The sequence below is a fragment of the Onychostoma macrolepis genome, chromosome 09 (assembly GCF_012432095.1).
Source record: "Onychostoma macrolepis isolate SWU-2019 chromosome 09, ASM1243209v1, whole genome shotgun sequence".
Classification (NCBI taxonomy): Eukaryota; Metazoa; Chordata; class Actinopteri; order Cypriniformes; family Cyprinidae; genus Onychostoma; species Onychostoma macrolepis.
The window spans coordinates 28,324,491-28,342,907 of record NC_081163.1 but is presented as its reverse complement, the minus strand read 5'-3'; the positions used below and the strand labels follow the sequence as shown (position 1 = coordinate 28,342,907).

Below are 18,417 nucleotides of genomic sequence, written 5' to 3'. Positions count from 1 at the left end.
AGGTGATCCCATAATGGGAAAAATAAATTCAAGATTGCAGACAAAACAAGTAAAATGTTGATTATAAAAAATACTTGTAGAGTGCTGGAGTGGTGTTGCAGTTTTGTTGGACAGCCCAGTTGTTCACATCACCCTGGTTCCTTCAACAAAAATGCAAAAGGATTTTTCCAATTGCTTTTGGATTATTGTTGGAAATAAGCTCTGTGATCAGCAAAAGTTTATGATACTTACATGCTTTGTTCCTCGTGATAATCTTCACAAATGAGCACAACTTTTATGAATTTTATAGCCTAAATCCAATTGGCAGAAGTAAAAAGGCTATAAATGAACTACACCACAGTCTAATGACTTTACCATATCACTATAGATTCCCACAACTCTTTCTTTTTTTTTTTTTTTTTTTTATAAATCATTTCCCTGAAAGTTTGTTAGAATAGTTTGCAAGAGCGAGATTAAACACAATAAGGCTGTGGACTTGTGAGTAAATGAGTTTACCTGTTCGACATGATGTTTAATGTCTCTACCGACCTCTGTAATGCCATTTAGCCACTTGTAAGCAACCACCTTTTTCATGACAAGCAAAGATCACAAGAGGGTATTAATGATGTATATTATGTCATAGAATAAAGCATGAAAATATCTTGAGCTTGTGTTGACCACAGACTGTCAGGCTTTTAACCAAAAGCCCATTTAAAAATTCCATTAACTTCAGGATGATAGAACCGGAAGTGCTAAAATATTAAATTGTTTCTGGGTAATAAAAAATGTCATCCCTGCAGCTCTCTATCTCTCATTCGTTAATATCTATTTATGGATAAGTATCTATAATAATAGTCCAGACTAATTCAAATGGACCATTGTAGCCAATATTTGTGTGTGCTACATATTTTTATGTGCAGTATTGCATCATTAACTTGGAAACATGCTAATGGAAAACTTTTGAAATCAATTAAGAGGCAAGTCTCTCTTTTGTAGCACATAGAGTTTTACAAATCAGTCACTTTTGAGGTTTAATTTCGGTTAGTATCCTACCTTAAAAGACTATTTAGGCAGTGGATAGCAAGGCAGCTCAATGAGTTTTGGGAGCCTCTCTCTCTCTCTCTCTCTCTCTCTCTCTCTCTGTTAGTGTATGAATTCAAACGAAAGGTTGAATAAATTGTTTTTTTTTTAAATATTTAGAAATATTACAAATATTTAAATCTTCAACATCCAGTTGACTCTGAAATTTAGTCTTTTAAAACAGCAAATGTCTGTTTCTCATGCAGGCCCAGTATTCAACATATCCATTCATTCAGAAGCAAACAATGTGTTACCGGGGGACACAGTCCAAATGAAGTGCATCATATCCATCCTGGAAGCTTCTCCAAACACTGGCAAGTACTGTTTGTGTAATGTCTAGATGTTTTGTAATTAATGTAATACGTATAAAGTTTATAGAAAGTTTAAGATAAATTAATTTCTAAGCATAAACAAATCACGCTAAATGGCATTCAAATAAATGCCACTGGAGTTTTTCTCCAATTTTCAAACTTCTTTTTGTGGAACCTTTTGTTTATCTTTCTTTTACATCAAATAGGTTGAGGTTTTGTTGTCTAATTCAATGATATTCCTTCATTTTATTTGTGGTTTATGGCCAAATGCTTTTTAAGATCACTTCATCTTTATTTTTGGACACATTGAAGTAATGAGAGAATTCGATTTTACTGTGCAGAATTTGGGGGGAAAATATTTGGAAATATTTAATGTTCCATCCTGACAGATTTTTTGAGATTCATCCCCAGTGAACTCAAATCTCCCAGTTCATTTCATGTCACATTGTGATGTATAAAAGGAACAGAATCTCAGAAGTAACCAAGTGCTTTCTTTGGTATTTTAATTATTTAAAGGTTTTTTTTGTAAAACACTTTAGCTTTTCATCAGTTATTTTAGTGTGTTTTCATTCCTGCTCAGTTTCTTGCCTTAGTCCAGCCTGACCTTGTAGGCTGTCTAGGTGGCATGTTTTAATAGGAATATCCATGTTTAACTTCTTAAGGCATCTACATTCAGTTTGTTTATCAGCACCTAATGTCCACCTTTCTTTATTAGTCTCCTTTTTCTTCAAAGTCACATGCCGTTGTTCATGTGGGTGTGTTTTTTTTTTTTTTTTTTTTTTTATGGTTACTCACAGTTGATATTATAAACTAATTTGAACCAGTTGGAAATTATCACCTGAACTTTACACCCTGAGTCACATCCTGCATTGGAGTGACAAAGCATCTTTTCTTTTTCTTCCTGTTGCTTAATAGTTACTCATGAATACTGTATGCACAGTTATGTGAGGCAGAAAATTGAATTGTGTCTTTATAAAGAGCATTTAGCAGTTTTAAAAAAGTGCATTAACTTTACATTTGAGGCTTCTGTGGTCAACAGAGCAAACATACTTTTGGGAAGTTTAGCATTTTGGCATTTTTGCATACATTTTTGGTGAAACTCTGTAGAATGGGATTAAAAATGTGATTTGGTGTGGACAGACTAATTGCTTGTTAGTGAATATAAAACTGTTATATTGCTGCCTTTCAAGCACTGCCATTTCCTATAGGAAATGCAATGAGTTGTATTAGATGCGAGTGGTTGGATGTTTACTTTTTTTAGTGATCCTAGTGATACAGAGCTGCAGGCTGCAGTTGGTCACATTGCCTGCTGTGATCGTATCAGTCAGAAATGTTGCACACTTGTGGTTGAATGTTGGGTAATACACAGAACACGGCGTAAAACGTTCCTTCTTCATCGGTCTGTAGCCACAGGCAGGCACACACATGCTGTAGTCATAGATACATGTCAGCACAATGTTCACACTTCTCTTTTCAAAATACAGTATAGAAAAACGAGATGTTTTTGTGCTGGTTTTATTGTTCGGTTTTTCAAAGATTATCGCCCTGAAGGAAGAGAAGTTTCTGTTTCTATTGTGTTTCTTTAAGAGTAATCCTCAGGGAGTCAAGCAGCAATAGACAGTATGTCTCTGAGGATTTGTCTATTAAAATCACAGTTGACCTAAGAATGAATATTCAGTCATCATTTACTCACCCTCATGTCTTTCTAATCCAGTTTGATGTCTCATTTTCCACACAGAACTCATCTGTATATTCCAAAGCTTTAATAAGTTTTGTTTGGCAAACAAAAAACAAACCGAAGCAAGTCTCCACCCAAAAATTATGATTATTGTCATCATTTACTCATCCTCATGTTGTTCCAAACCATTGGGAATCAAACAAGCCCAATGACTTCCATTTTCAATGGAACATTGAACACGGTTTATCATCTTTTATGTTCCACAGAAGAAATAAAGATGTACAGTTTTGGAACAACATGAGGGTAAGTAAATGATGCCAGAATTGTCATTTTTGTGCGAATTATCTGCCATGAGCTGCGTGAAGATTACTTTTGTGTTCCACTGAAAAAGAAGTTGAATACGAGTTGGGAATTAAATGTTCACCTACATTTGGGTGAACTGTTCCTCTACAGCACTGCATTATGAAGTCACATTACAATGTTTAATTTTTAATTAAATTCATAAATCTTAATGTCTACATTGCTTGTTCTTGCACACAGGCTGACTAATGTACTCAAGTAATGCAGTCAAAAACATGTGCTTCAGCTGAAAGATAGCGGAAGGCCGGAAGATGAAAGTACCCATGAGTACAGTCAGAGTTACTCATGAGTTCTGAGAGGGTTTCTTCTTTTATTCTGGGCTCGATTAGAGCAGAAAGAACATTTCCTTGTTTCAAGGCTAATTTTGGCCTAGTTGTTGTTCACAGTGGTTGAGAATAAGGGCAGCACTGCTCCCTTAGGCTCCTTATGATCTCAGGTTCATAGAAAATGCCTGTGCAGTTTAACAGCATCCAATGTATGTATTAAGTCCTACACAAAACATTTCATAGGCTGAAGGCACTATGAAGCAAAAAAAAAAAAATTATTTTTAAATGGCATTTTTTTCATTTTAGGGATTTACATTTGGGAGGCCATTGTGAAACAATGAGATACGTGTTCACTTTCATAATAATAGCTTTTTCTTCCACTGGGGAATTGTTTTGATGGATGATAAATACTAGGCCTACTCTAATAGTAATTTTGTGGCTGCTCCATCTGACTTATGTTATTTGATCTTTATTTAATCTTTTATTTTATTCTTTCTTTTTATTTTATGAATGAGATGATAATATGAAGCTGGTCTAACACAGCTGTGGTTGTTTGCTAGAGCACTTCAGCATCAAGCATCATATTATCATATCAAGGCTTTTAATTCACTTTTGCCTAACTGGTTAAAGAAAAAAAAGTAAAATTGAGTAGTTTGAGGATCACTTTATAAGGCTTTGATCCATTTCTCTCTCATAGTTCATAATAACTTGCAGCTGTAGATGTCGAATTGAGGAAGTACAGTTCAGTCATTAATCACCACAGACAGCATAAATGTAGAAAAGACACAATCATCCAGCAAATGTGAGGAACAATCAACTCAGCCTTTATGCCATTTGTCCACCCTCGGGCCCGGAAGTGAGTTCTAGTTAGGGCCTGTCATTCCTCATCTACTGATGAAAGGATATATGTATATAAAGCTATTCAGGGCCACAGTGTCAAAGCCTTTCCTTAATTTTCCATCTAGAGTCATCATGGTTGGAATGGATCTTAAATCTAATTTGGAGATTTATTTGTAAGGTAATTGATAACTGTATGATAGAGAAGGTGATGATATAGCAGAAAAGTTATGTCAACATTGTATGTATTTATGCACATGCATATAGGCTTTCAGGTTAAGATGTTATTACTTTTATTAATACGTAACCAAGGTTACAATAAAGACTTCTACATTGTTTCAAAGTATTATAGTTTAAATAAAAGCTGTTATTCACTTTCGTAGATTCCTCAAAAAATAAAAAAATTATAATGGTTTCCACAAAAATATTAACTGAAGACTGGAGTAATGGCTGCTGAAAATTCAGCCTTGCTTCACAGGAATAAAAATGTATTAAATGTAATTTAAAATGTATTAACATAACTGTTGTTTGAAATTGAAGTAATATTTCACAATATTACCATTTTTACTGTAGTTTGAGAAAATAAATGCAGCACTGAAAAGACTTCTTTCCAAACCATGTAAAAAATTTATGAATGGTAGTATGTGTATGAATACATATATACATAAAAATGTTTTAAAAAAACTTAAGCCGTGTCAGAGAAAATCAGTATATAGTGTAAAAATACAAGATATAGCTAAAACAATTCTGCAACAATTAAAATGTCACAAAATCATAAATAAATATGACGATCCATACACTTTAAGAATCATAAGCTGTCTGCTGTTAACATGGGATTCTGCTATGAGATGTAGTCTTGGTTTTTACTTGATGAGTAGCAGAATGCTGTGGTGAATTGTGGTGGGCTTGAGCTGCGCTCATGGTTGTCAGTTTCTGATTACCCAATGGCCTTCATTGAGATTCCACACATAGCAGTAAGGACAGCATGCAGAGGCCTGCCTGAGTCTGTCTGACTGCTGCTGCCTCACTCTGGATCATCAGGGAGTGTATATGGTATTCAGACACTTGAAAGACACTGTTTAGCTTTGTTTTCTTTCCATACACTTGAATACCCTTGTGGTTATGGCACACACTTGCTTGAATAAGCCGCAGCAACAGCACGCCTATGAACGTATTGACTCCACCTTAGCATTCACGGGAAATTACCCCTCATGATTAAAGTCAGTGTAGAATACCACCCAAAACCCATTTACCTTCTATAATCAGACATATTTGTGAGTGAAACAGGATATTCAGTTACGAATATATGTAAAGCAACACTTCTGTTTCACAATCTACAAACTGTTCGTCAAGTGTAACGAAGAGATTTAAATGTCCATTTTCATTCCATGCTGGCTTAAATAATTTGTTTTGCACTGTCCGTTCCACAGGTGATATGGCATTTGATGTACGCTGGTTCCAGAACACAAACCGGGCTGTTGATAATGGAGTCCAACCTCTCATCAGTATGGACCGCTGGGGAGTGGTAAAGAAGACTGGCTCCAATGACACCAGTCTGGAGCGCACCGACCGACACACGTTCATCCTGAGCTTACACAAGATTCAGGATAGAGATGTGGGAGAATACTACTGTACCGCCACACCCTGGCTCCTGTCCCCTGCTACTGGTGCCTGGAACAAGGAGAAGGACCTCACCTCTGCTTCATCATTTCTATCTGTCAAAATAGAATGTAAGAATCTTGGCTGTGTCTAGGTATGGGAATTGACCTATCGGTAAGCCCCTCCCCTCGAACGCAGACTAGCCAATGGCAGTCGAGTATCAGTTGCAGGGGGAGCGGAACTCGGACATCTTTAGGTTTCAGCGCCATAGAGAAACCTTGGAAGATCCGAAGCTCGCATCGGTTTTATGGGGTTTATGCTTCAAAAATGGAAAAACAATGTGTCTGGGGTACTCGTAACACTGATTCCAGGTATCCTGAGAGGATGAGCGATATAATTTATTTTATTATTTTCCTGAATCCAAACAAAACAGAGCAAAATGTCCCTAAGTATTCACCCCAATACAAATGAAGACAAAAACGTTCATTTTCTGGTTGTCATACACTCATTAAGTTACAGTTTTCATCTGCTCAAGCAGAACATTAATGTTATTGTGCTTTAGCAAGCTATCTCTGGCTAAAACTAGCTAACGTTAAAGTTAGTGGGTCCATGCTAATGTACAAACCTAAATAGCGAACTGTTCTCGCGTCTTGTACAGTGTAGGTCAAAAACACATAAACGAATGCCTCTCCATATTAAACTGGTTAAATGTGCATTAATTTAATCGTTCCCTGCGATACATGAACAGTGTTGATCCTGCATGTTGTCATCCGCGATCGTGAGGACCGACCGTAATATGAGACCTCTCCCGCTTGCATTGTGATCTGTAAACCCTCGCTTTGAGTTACCCACCGTATTTATTTTTAAATATGTTATAAATCCCTCCATGGAATATTTAATTCCCATTTGGTGGCCTTCTGTGTCCAAAATTGTGCAAAAACATCGTGGGACAAGGTTTTCACACTGCAGCTGTCATTGAAAGACAGTGAGCAACTCCGTTTGTTTGTCCGAGGGAGCAACAGTAACTAAGGGGGGCGGGGCTTACCGATAGGTCAATTGTTAAAGCCCAGTTCCAGATACATGAGAAAAAGAAAGCAAGCCTGGAAAACCTGTCTCTGCAAGTATACCTTTAGAACAGCGGTTTCTAATCCTGCTTCTGGAGAGTTACCGTCCTGCAGAGTTTAGCTCCAACCCCATTTAAAGGGATAATTCACCCAAAAATGAAAATTGTCATCATTTACTCGCCCTCAAGTAGTTCCAAACCTGTTTGAATGTGTTTGTTCTGCTGAACACAAAGGAAGATATTCTGAAAAATGTGGGAAACAGAGCAGTTCTGGGGCATCATTGACTTCCATAGTATTTTTTTTTTTTTCCTACTATGGAAGTCAATGGTGCCCCAAAACAGCCTGGTTACAAACTTTCTTCAAAATATCTTCCTCTGTGTTCGGCAGAACAAAGACATTCATACAGGTTTGGAACTACTTGAGGGTGCGCAAATGATGACAGAATTTTTATTTTTGGGTGAACTATCCCTTTAAGCACATCTGAACCACCTAATCAGTGTGTTCAGGGTAACTTGATAATTAACAGGCAGGTGTGTTGGAGCAGGGTTGGAACTGAAGTCTACAGGATGGTAGCTCTCCAGGAGCAGGGATGGAGGACCCCTGCTTTAGACCCACTGACCTGTCACATCCGCTCTAATGCAGCCATTCCCTCTATATCCCCCTGATCTCTTATTAGATACACTGGGATAAGAGTGAATAGATGCCCTTGTCACAACAAGCAAGTAAAACTTTCTGAACTCCACTCTCATTAAATTAATCTCATAAAGTTTTATTAGTTTGGGTCTTACAAAAGACTTTAGTAATGACTCCAATATATAGTGTATAGACCAGGGGTGTCCAATTCTGCTTTCCTGGAGGGCCACCTTCCGGCAGAGTTCAGCTTAAGCTCCAATTAAACACACCTGAACCAGCTAATCAAGGTTTTCAAGATCACTAAAAACATGCAGGCACTTGTGGTGTAGCTAAATTCTGCAAGAAAGTGGCCCTCCAGGAGAAAGATAGGCTATTAAAACTTTTCATGGAGGTTTCCACGGTCTACCAATAAAAGCAAGCTTGGGAGGACCATCTGGGATGGCGATATCTACAGAGTTCTGGGAGGCTGTATTTGTCTGTCACAAATAAAAGGTCCTGAAAAATGTTATGATAATGTTGATGACTTCATATCCTCTCTTCGGCGTTTATGTCAAAGACTACGAGAACCCTTCTGAAATCAACATCCCCAGCTGCTCCTCCCAAACTTTGCTTACATAGCTTTTATATTTTCATATCTGGTGTCTTTATGAAAGTTTGTGATTGACAGTGATCATTCTGTTTGTTATTCTTCAGTGTGGGAATCATTGAAGATGCCAGTGGGATACGGTTTGACTGCTGCTGTGATCGCTGGTCTTCTCTCAGTGCTGCTGGGTCTTGCTGTCGCCCACTGCTGTTTCTCCAGGAACCCCATGCACACTCCCCGTCCCCGTAACAAGCTTATGGACCTGGAGATGGATTAAACCAGTCCCCCTTTGCACTGCTGTGATCCTGCCCAAAACCACTTCAACCGACTTGATGTATTATGCTTTGGGACAGAATGTGGATATGCATATTGCTTAATAAGAGATGGAGAACTTGTTTATATGCACTCCAAGGATTGAGCCACTCCAATTGACGGCTCTATATTCCCACTTGGGAGCAATACACTTATTATTCTCAGGAATAGAGCACTGACGGCCCCATCCAATGTTTTTTTTTTTGTTTTGTTTTTCCTGACTGCTGATAGGATGAGAGCACCAGGAATGAAATATTTTGTTTGGTACAAACTTGGGGCTGCCCAATGGCCAAACCAGCAATGTTACAGTTTGTACAGTTGATGATTATTTTATAGCATTTAATAGGAAGGACTCTAATGAAAGAGCCAAGAACTTGTCAGTTGTAAGTGTGGCAGATACTCCAATTTTAGATTGACCTTTTAAACCGCTGCAGTCCCCAAGGCTTTGTTTGTCACATCGTCTGCGGACGTCCGCTGTGCCCCCCGCCCCGACTGCCTGTCAGAGTTATGCCGCCAACAGTAGGGAACCTAAAATGACTGACCTTTCCGCTCTGCGGTAAAGCGTAGTGTTTATCCACAGGCTAAAGGAAATATGGCTGATGGATGGGTGCTTCAAGGCTGCGCCACGCCATTCTGGGATCGAGAAGTGACCACTCGAGGGAACAGACCAAACAGGCTGTCAATCTGTGGCTTGGCTTTGAGCGGCCTGCCTTTAAAGATCGCTTGTCAGGCATTTCAAAAGCCCTGATATCCACACTGTTGGCATTAACTCATTCCTCACTCTCTTTCCTGCCCACAAACAACGAGAAATGCCAATATGCCATCTCAGTTTCCCGAACTTGCATTTTTCTTTTTGCCAGAATGCACTCATTATACTGACACAACTGACCCGCACTGACATGATTGTAGTAGATCCTTTTGTACAAATGCTCTCTTAATCCACAATGTGTTCAGATAAGTATTTTCTGAGAAGGGAAGCTGTTGGTACGAGCGAGAGGCTGTTTTACTGTATCTCAGAGTGAGAGAACTATTCAGAGCCACATTTATAGACAAATGTCAAAAGGAATTTCACCAAGATGTTTTACTTTAGTTCATTTATTGATATTATTGAATGTTTTTTTTTTTCATTTTTAAGAATTGTTCTTTTTTATTTTTAGTTGTGTGAAATTTTATGTGCATTTACCATCTCTCGCAATAAGTATTTCTGTTTTGTTATTCAATGACTCATTTTAATTCTCAATTGCAAACCAACAAAAAATATTTCTCAGTAATAATAAAAAAAAGTATAACTGTGTTGATTTGAGATTTCTGTTTATCCCAAATCTGTTGAGAAGCCCCTGGGAAAGACACTGGTCTCATTTTAATTATTAATGAATATGTGTTTTATATGCATAAAATTGCAGTCATATTTCTTTACATTCCTCACAACTGACGCTTTGTCTCTTTTGTTTAATTTCAGCTTTTACCTTCCTTCATTTACTTGATTTAACCTCTTGACTGGAAGGCCCCTTGTTGTCCCAGACAGGCTAAAATATTTCTGGTATTTCTGCTGGGAGCTGCTTGTTTTCAAACAAAATTACTACTTTTATTGATTATATTAAATTAACCAATTTGGTGAATCCAGAAATTTCAAGAAATTTGTTCTTCAATTAAAATTATTTTAAATAAATTAATTAATAAAAATAAGTATATAAGAAAAAACAGACATTTCAATTTACACTTTTTTTATTATTATTTTTTTAATTCATATTAATTCAGATTATTTTAATATATGAAATAATATAATGAGTTATTATTGAAGTACTTAAGTCATCCTACAGCCCCCTGGGTGAGAACCATTGCTTTAAGAAATGGCTATATGTCATTCTTTTGGAGAAATGGAAAGTTTTTGAGTCCCTTTAAAGCAGTCCGTATGAAATTTTGTTCTAAAAGTGTAAGTTATACACTGATAATTTTCCCCTTTGATCTGATCTGTTTGCAGAGAATGTATCTAGTAAGCACTATTAGCTACAAGTTTCATCTTCTGAAGTGTATTAAATTGTGGAAGACCCTTATACAAACATTGCTATTTGAACAATTTTAGCAAATTTAAAGTTCCCTCATGCAACCCCTTATTAATGCTGCTTTGTCTTTGTCAGTTACACAGATACTGATATTTGAAGCATTTGATTTAAGTGTTTTGTTTTGTTTTGTTTTGTTTTGTTTTGAGTAGGGTCCTTTGTTGATATCTAAAATTTTCTACAACTGCTTTTCTTTAGATATTTGCCCCACCTTTTTTCCTCTAAAGCATTAATGTTAGATACTAAATGACTTCATTGTAACTCTCTCACAACAAGTCTCAACATGGGATTTCCTGTCCACTTTTATGAATGCTTATGAAGGTTCTTAGTCATCCAGGTCATTGTGTGATGTCAGGCAGAGTTTATTTCTAGAGCATCAAAACTTGTTAAAATAATTTCTAACTCTCTTAAAGGGTTAGTTCACCCAAAAATGAAAATTAGCCTGTGATTTACTCACCCTTGAGGCATCCTAGGTGTATATGACTTTCTTCTTTCAGACGAATCCAATCGGAGTTATATTACAAATCGTCCTGTCTCTTCCACGTGTTATCATTGCAGTGGGTGGGTGTTTCTCTTTAACAGTCCAAAACACATTAAAAAAAGTGCGCGCATCCATAATAAAACGTGCCTCACACGGCTCCGGGATGTGAATAAAGGCCTCCTGTAGAAAATCCATGCGGCTTTGTAAGAAAAATATCCATATTTCAAACATCAAAACTTTCTCTCACTTCTGCTGACTGCCGTATGCGGAAGCCGTCCCGGCGGATGATGTAGGACGATGATGTAGATTTTGTTCTCTCTCCGTGTTCGTCACTAATCACGCAACGCCGACGTACTACATCATCTGCCGGAACGGCTTCCACATATGACAGTTAGATGTAATAAGAGAAAAGTGTTTAGTATGTTTGAAATATGGATATTTGTCTTTCAAAAATGCATGGATTCGCTACAGGAGGTCTTTATTCACCCCTGGAGCTGTATCAGGCACGTTTTATTATGGATGCACGCGCTTTATTTGACGTGTTTTGGACTGTTGAACAGAAACACCCGACCACTGCAATGATAGAGCTTAGAAGTGCCAGGACAATTTTTAATATTACTCCGATTGGATTCGTCTGAAAGAAGAAAGTCATATACACCTAGGATGGCTTGAGGGTAAGTAAATAACAGGCTAATTTTAATTTTTGGGTGAACTAACCTTTTAAGCACCCAAAAGGCAAATAAACAGTCTTGCCTTGAGGAGGCTTGACCTTTGACACTGAGCAATGCCCTTATACAGAGGTGGTTTCATTTTTTCTAATTTGCAAGCCTAGGCATTCATCGCTATCCTTAATGTGAACCAGTGGGTTTTCTATGCCTTAACACACACTGGACAGTCTGAGAAGGCTCATTTCTTGTCTTGTATATCTTTGTGTAATTTGGTTGGATTTCAACCCAGACCATAAATACACCGATGGCTAGGTAAGAACCACTGATCTATGATCAGTGGTAAGAATGCTTCTGGCAAACCAGCATTAGATTTGAGAGAGCAAATGGGGGTGTGGTGTTATTGGTTGATAACACTCCATTCTCGCCATGGCAACTACTGTATGTAAACATAGTCAGGAAAGAAGAGGAAGTGTAGATCTGATGTCTGTTAGTCAGCTTTACATTGTCCTGTTGTGCCCACTGGATCTGTACCAAAGCACAGTAATGGTAGGATACAGTATCAGATGGTAATATGCCATGGTTCATATAGCATGATTATTTATTGCATAAAATTCATGTACCATGATATTTACATGGTAGGCTACTCTGGTGTGTCCAAAACACCATGGTAATACCATAATACTTTTTGGAACTTTGCTGTATGTGGCATGTATAATGTGAAGTGTGAAGAGTGTAGTTATCTTTGGAAACTCCAAATCTCAAATGTAACAAATGGATTTGGAGAAATGTATTGTTGTAAAAGTACATTTTCTCTTTAAAAAAAAAAAAAGTCAACATAAAACATTTATTATCTAAGTAAAGTAGAAACGTCCAAAATCTATAACCTGCTTAGTCACAGTAACAAAGTATTTGTACAAAAACAATTTTTGCAAAAAGGGAATTTGGATAGGCCTCAGAAAGTTTCTAGATGAATATTTAATGAAGTAAAGAGACTAAACTGAAACTTTCTTGACCCGTGGATCTGTAGTATGTCTAGCGCAAAAAAAGGCAAGGCTTATGAACAGAAGAACACCATCCCCGCGGTCAAACAAGGAAATAGGCCAGTCTTGTTATAAGAGTGCTACTGCAGGATGTGTGGAAATCTTGACACTGTGACTGATGTCAAGTCACCTTTATTTATATAGCGCTTTTAACAATACAGATTGTGTCAAAGCACTTAACAGTATCAAATTAGAGGATAGAGTGTCAGTAATGTATAATGATAAGATTAAACACTCAATTTTCAGTTAAAGTCATGGATTCGTTTGAGCATCAGGCCATTTTAGCCTTGTGATGCTTTCAGAGTGTAAACTGAAGCTTGATGATCATTAGACTTTTAGCAGGACAATGATACAGCCAAATCTGCCAAAGACTGGTTTAAGTTTCCTGCCTGGAATGTACTTGAGTGGCGCATTCAATTTCTGGATTTAAAGTCCATTGACAATCTATGGTGAGATTTGAAGAAAACAGTGGCAGCAGACAAACCAAAGAATTTATGAATGTGAATATATGAATTTATTCATTAATTTATTCTGAACATTGTTATCTTTAAACAGCTTAGTAGTGTTTTTAAACTGGTTTGAGCCACAAGAGGGCGTCCTAAAAATAACACACAAGAGAAAGTGATTCCTTCAGTGCCCATCTCATGTGTAATGATGCTTGAATAATAGTAGGCCTAATATGGAAAAGGTTAGTTTAATGGCTGAGGTAAGCACAGTGTGGATTTACACTGCATGTTTTCTTATCAGCATTTCCTTTTCTTGCTGTATTTATATTCACATTTACATTGTGATCAAACAAAGGGCTTTGAGCACAAAAGTATACTCTTCCCCTGTAGCTCAACCCACAGCAGTTTCTGGTTCTCATGACGCACACAAGTCTACAGGCAGAGACATGATAATTTCACACCGTTTTGTTAAATACTGTAAAGATATGATCATTTCCTACATCCCCATATCAAAGTGTAACCATATCATTTAGAATAGTTTTGAATACTTGAACAGCAGTATAATATTTAAAATTTTAAAGCTTTAAATTCTTTCCTGTGTGAGCTGAAATGACAGAGAACATTAGTGGTGGGTTTTTGACTCTGTTTTGACATTCAGTGTGTGGTGGTGAGCTGTTCAGTCCTTTGCGGTCTCTGCTTAAAATGGTTGAGGCAGCATGTTTTCCCACCATTTATAAGACAGTCTCATAAGCATGAATTGCTTTCTCAGACGTATTTTTTAAAATTATTTTACAATTTCAAATAACCACAGACAAGCAGACGCCGTCCCTTACTCTTTTATTTTTAGTGAATGAAATATCAGCTTTGTCTCGTGTCTGAAGTAAGAAGGCAAATGTATTTCAAGCTTGTTTCACTACTGCTTTTTTTTCACTTTCTGTACCTGTGAACAACTACCGTGGAGCTCTTAGATTGGTCTTTGACATACTCCACTTTGACCTTAGGTGTTTAGCCTGCCCTGGCATTAGAATATTTTATATTAATTAGAAATGAATTAATAAAATTCACACAAAAATAATTTGCATTTATTTACTTTGTCATAGTTTAAATTTATATTAGATTCTAATATTGCAGTATATTAATTTAGTTTTAATTAAACTTTTTCACAATCATTTTATAAGGATACCTTAAAATCAAAATATGGACATCTCTTATTATTTTATGGAATGTTGCAGTATTTGTTGTAAATGATTTATCAGTGCACATCACTGTTTTTTAAGGTCATGTGCCTACTAAAGTGCTTCCAATAACATCTCTTCTCTGATGACATGGTGTGGGGACTGGTGTGAGATCCACCAGGTGTGGGAATCTGAATTTGGGGAATCAGAACTTTGTCTTAAACTGAACTGGGTAATCAAACTGAAGAGTTTGACTGAAGACTCAAAACTAATCTTCATATGTCCAAATTCAGATTAATATCAGAGGTTGTTACAATTTCTACAATGCAATATTCTGTTTCATTGTAACATGGCGGACTAATCCATGTGGACCAACAGGATAAAACCAAAAGCGTAAACGTGAAAGCAAGGTGGGTATCCTAACAGCGGTGTAAATAACTAGTTTAGCTTTTCAGTTCTGGCGCTTTTATTTAGGCTTCAAAATTCGTCAACGTTATATTATTTTGTGAAGATTATCTTGATGGACAAAACGTGTAAATTTCATGAACTATGATTGAGCACAGAGCTTATTTTTTGCGATAATCCAAAAGCCTAAGGAAAAATCCCATTGGCTTTTTGTCGAGGGAACCAGTTTCATGCTAACAGCCGATCCGCCTACAAAGTGACGTCATAGTTCCCCCGGCTGGCGGCAAAACAGCAACGTAATGACATATCATTAAAAAAGACACCTGACGAAAAACTTGACAAATGTCTGGACCCTTATAAGGAAACAGCCAAGCGAACAAAACTACATAAATGTTATAATAGATAAATTAAATGTGTACTGTTTTTTAATTTATTTGTAATTTTTTTTTACATGATTCCCAATTATTTATATTCATGATGTCTAGTATTTGTACAGGCTTTACATTTTTATGTCAATGTTGTAATTAGAAATTCATTTAATTTTATCTTTGAAGCCAAATTTCTTATGTGACAGCATTAATTAAAGTTTCTTAGAGATCAAGTTATCTGCATCTCCTGTGCTCCATCAAGCCACTCCCAAAATAGCTGTCATCACACAAATGAACGATTCAGAATTTATAGCATGTGTGTAAGACTCCAATACAATTATAAAGTAATTATTTCATCACTAATAATCTTTCAATGAGTAAAACTCTCTGTTTCTATAGTATACACAACATCGTTATATCATAATAGGCTATTATATTGTTTTATGCCATGGTCTGTCTGAATACTCGATTCTGATTGGCTGGCAGGTGTTGATTAAATTCGTTGAACTGCGCAGGTAGTTCCAGGTCAGTTTAATCACGTTCCATATTAATGCGCTTCCTATAAACATTGGTAACCATAGTAACATACAGTTACAGTTGAATAGTAATACAGACGGAAATAACCGTCATTTTTATCGTTCCGGTCAAATATTGCAGCACAAATATTGTTAACATCTTTAATATGTGAATGCTGGGAAATGACCATGGCATGAACGGGATAATCAACGGCTAGCTGTGCATTAAACGATTTGAATGCACTTCGCGGAGGCAACCACCCTCCGCTGTGCATCGGGCGGTTCTTTCTCCTCCACGTCGTGCATTCAAATCATTTAATGCACAGCTAGTTGACTACTGGACGTGTTTCATCGCTTGTAATGATTGGAAAATCCGTTTGTACTTCGTGTCAGAAACAGCGCGAGCGCTTGGAGTGCATCTGTACGTCAGAAATATACCGGGGCATCACTTTACTGTCCGCATCCACTGTAAATAGAATATATAATGGGTTCTATATTGTTTTTTATCGAGTTGTGCCGCGCTGGTAGCACGGAAGATGGGGATGAACCCGCAATTTATTTACCTGCAAACATTTCCCGTCAACATGGCGGTAACAAACTACCATGGTAAACTGCGCTGTCATTTCAAACGACTTTTGTCAGCTTATTGAATTAAGTTACTGAATTAAAATTATTTTTAACGAGCAACGCTTATCTTATATTAACATTGGGTTAACTAATTTGAAATTTTGTTCAGGTGTTAGTAGTTCATGTTGGCCAGTAGCCTGAGAAAATAAAATCCTATGTTAGCTAAGTTAAACAAGTTTTATGGCTAGCTGCCTTTTCTAGTTTTAGAATTAGTTTGTTATAGTTTTTAATAGATTTTAAGATTTACTGCATTTTTTTTGTATTTGTGTTTTAAAGGCAACTGCAATGAAGCATCAAGAAAGACATGAGCAGGCCAGCCACCCTGAGACTGACAATTCATGGTAAGAGAACAACTACGGTTTTGAGAGGTTTGTGTATTCTGTATGAGGTTTGCCTTTTAAAAGTGTGTTATTCCTACTTCTTGTTTTTCAGAGAAGACGTTTCTGTCACTAACAAAGTGGATGGTGAGCGAAGGTGGTGGCCACGTTTTGGAGCAGCACCTGGGTTTTGCAGATGGCTATGTATTCTTTGGCTGTTTGTCTTTTTCCCCATTATATTTCTGTTGCCAAAGATTCTTTGTAAGGATGAATCCAGTGGACACAACATAACGCACTGCAAAACGTCCTAAGACAGGAGAAATGGTGAAGTTGCACTGTTCCAGCATTGGAAGATTGTATGTTTAAGTGTTATACATGCAATGTTTTAAATAAAGCATTTTATATTTTGTAATTATTGTCTGTTTTAATTGAATGCCAGTATTACCTATGTAAATACAGTTTGCTACTGTCAATCGTAATTACAGTAACTTACTGGCAACAGTGTTGCCAGTAAGTTACTGTAAAAACTCTTTGAAATGTCTAACAGTGCATGAAGCTGATCATCAACTTTCTCTGTCAGCTCAGGCTTGATCCTGAGTTAATGGAGCGCGTGCACATGAAAGTGTGACATCAGTAATGAGCAGCCAATCACATGCCTTAAAACTATGATTCACTTCTTGTGAGAGAGTCAGTGCGAAGATTAAAAGATTGAACAATATTTAGGATTTAAACACATTTACACAGCACGATCATGAAACGATCTATCCATGAAAGAGGAAAACTTAAAGAAAACATCTTACTATATAAGTGCAAGTAAAAGTTGTAAAGTTAGTTTATAGAGTTTATAATATTTATAGGTATAAAAACACTTAAAAATCTAAGCTCATATGTAGTCATGTTTAAAGCTATTGATTCTAAAACTTATTTATATTGCATATTATCTATATTATCTATATGTTTACATTGATTTTAAATAAAGCTTAATAATTACTAATTAAACTAAGCTACTTATATAAATAATATAAAATAATTATAAAAAATAATCATCTCTAAAAATCTGATGATTTTATCTTTAAAAATGTTTTAATATATAGTGTCCTTTAATTTGTAGGGAGAGAAACTGGAGGAGTGGCTTTATTGCATCGGAGACGTGTCACTTTGCTTGAAGCTGATTGGTCAAATTTTGGTTTGAGATCTCTAAACCAGAACATAATCTGCCCCTGTAAGTTACTATGGCGATGGACACCACTAAAAGCCAAGCCACTTTCATGGTACCTAAAACCCAGAGTTGGCGCAAACTAAACTGAAACTTACCTGGCTAGCCAGCTAAACTGGCTTCATTGTACAGGCCCCCGGTCTAGATAAACAATATTTCACAAAGAGTGAGTGAGATAACTTTGTGGCCCAATGAACAACCAGGAAGTAATGTGACAGGAACTAGAGTAACAGTTCGATATTCTAAAGAGGGCAACCCCTGGTGATCTACAGTAGAAGGGGAAATTTGGTCTGGGATGTTACATCTATTACATCTATACCATGGCATTAGCAAAGACGTGCATTCGACTGAAACTTGCCTGACCAATCTGCAGTGTTGGGCAAGCTACTTGGAAAAT

The 18,417-nt window shown here is 36.8% G+C and overlaps 1 protein-coding gene and 1 long non-coding RNA gene across 2 annotated transcripts in view; both read left to right on the top strand.

Annotated features, from left to right (window-relative positions):
* Positions 1-10,005, top strand: part of ptgfrna (prostaglandin F2 receptor inhibitor a) — a 30,121-nt gene extending 20,116 nt beyond the window's left edge. The window contains exons 6-8 of the mRNA XM_058787839.1: positions 1,266-1,373; positions 5,942-6,241; positions 8,501-10,005. Coding sequence (XP_058643822.1) covers positions 1,266-1,373; positions 5,942-6,241; positions 8,501-8,667 — 575 coding nt within the window. The 3' untranslated portion in view covers positions 8,668-10,005. The remainder of the gene's footprint in view (positions 1-1,265; positions 1,374-5,941; positions 6,242-8,500) is intronic.
* Positions 10,006-15,936: 5,931 nt separating this feature from the next.
* LOC131547450 (uncharacterized) lies at positions 15,937-17,165 on the top strand. The gene is made up of 3 exons (XR_009272936.1): positions 15,937-16,466; positions 16,764-16,828; positions 16,920-17,165. It is a non-coding gene; the product is annotated as an uncharacterized LOC131547450 (long non-coding RNA).
* The last annotated feature ends 1,252 nt before the right edge of the window (positions 17,166-18,417 follow it).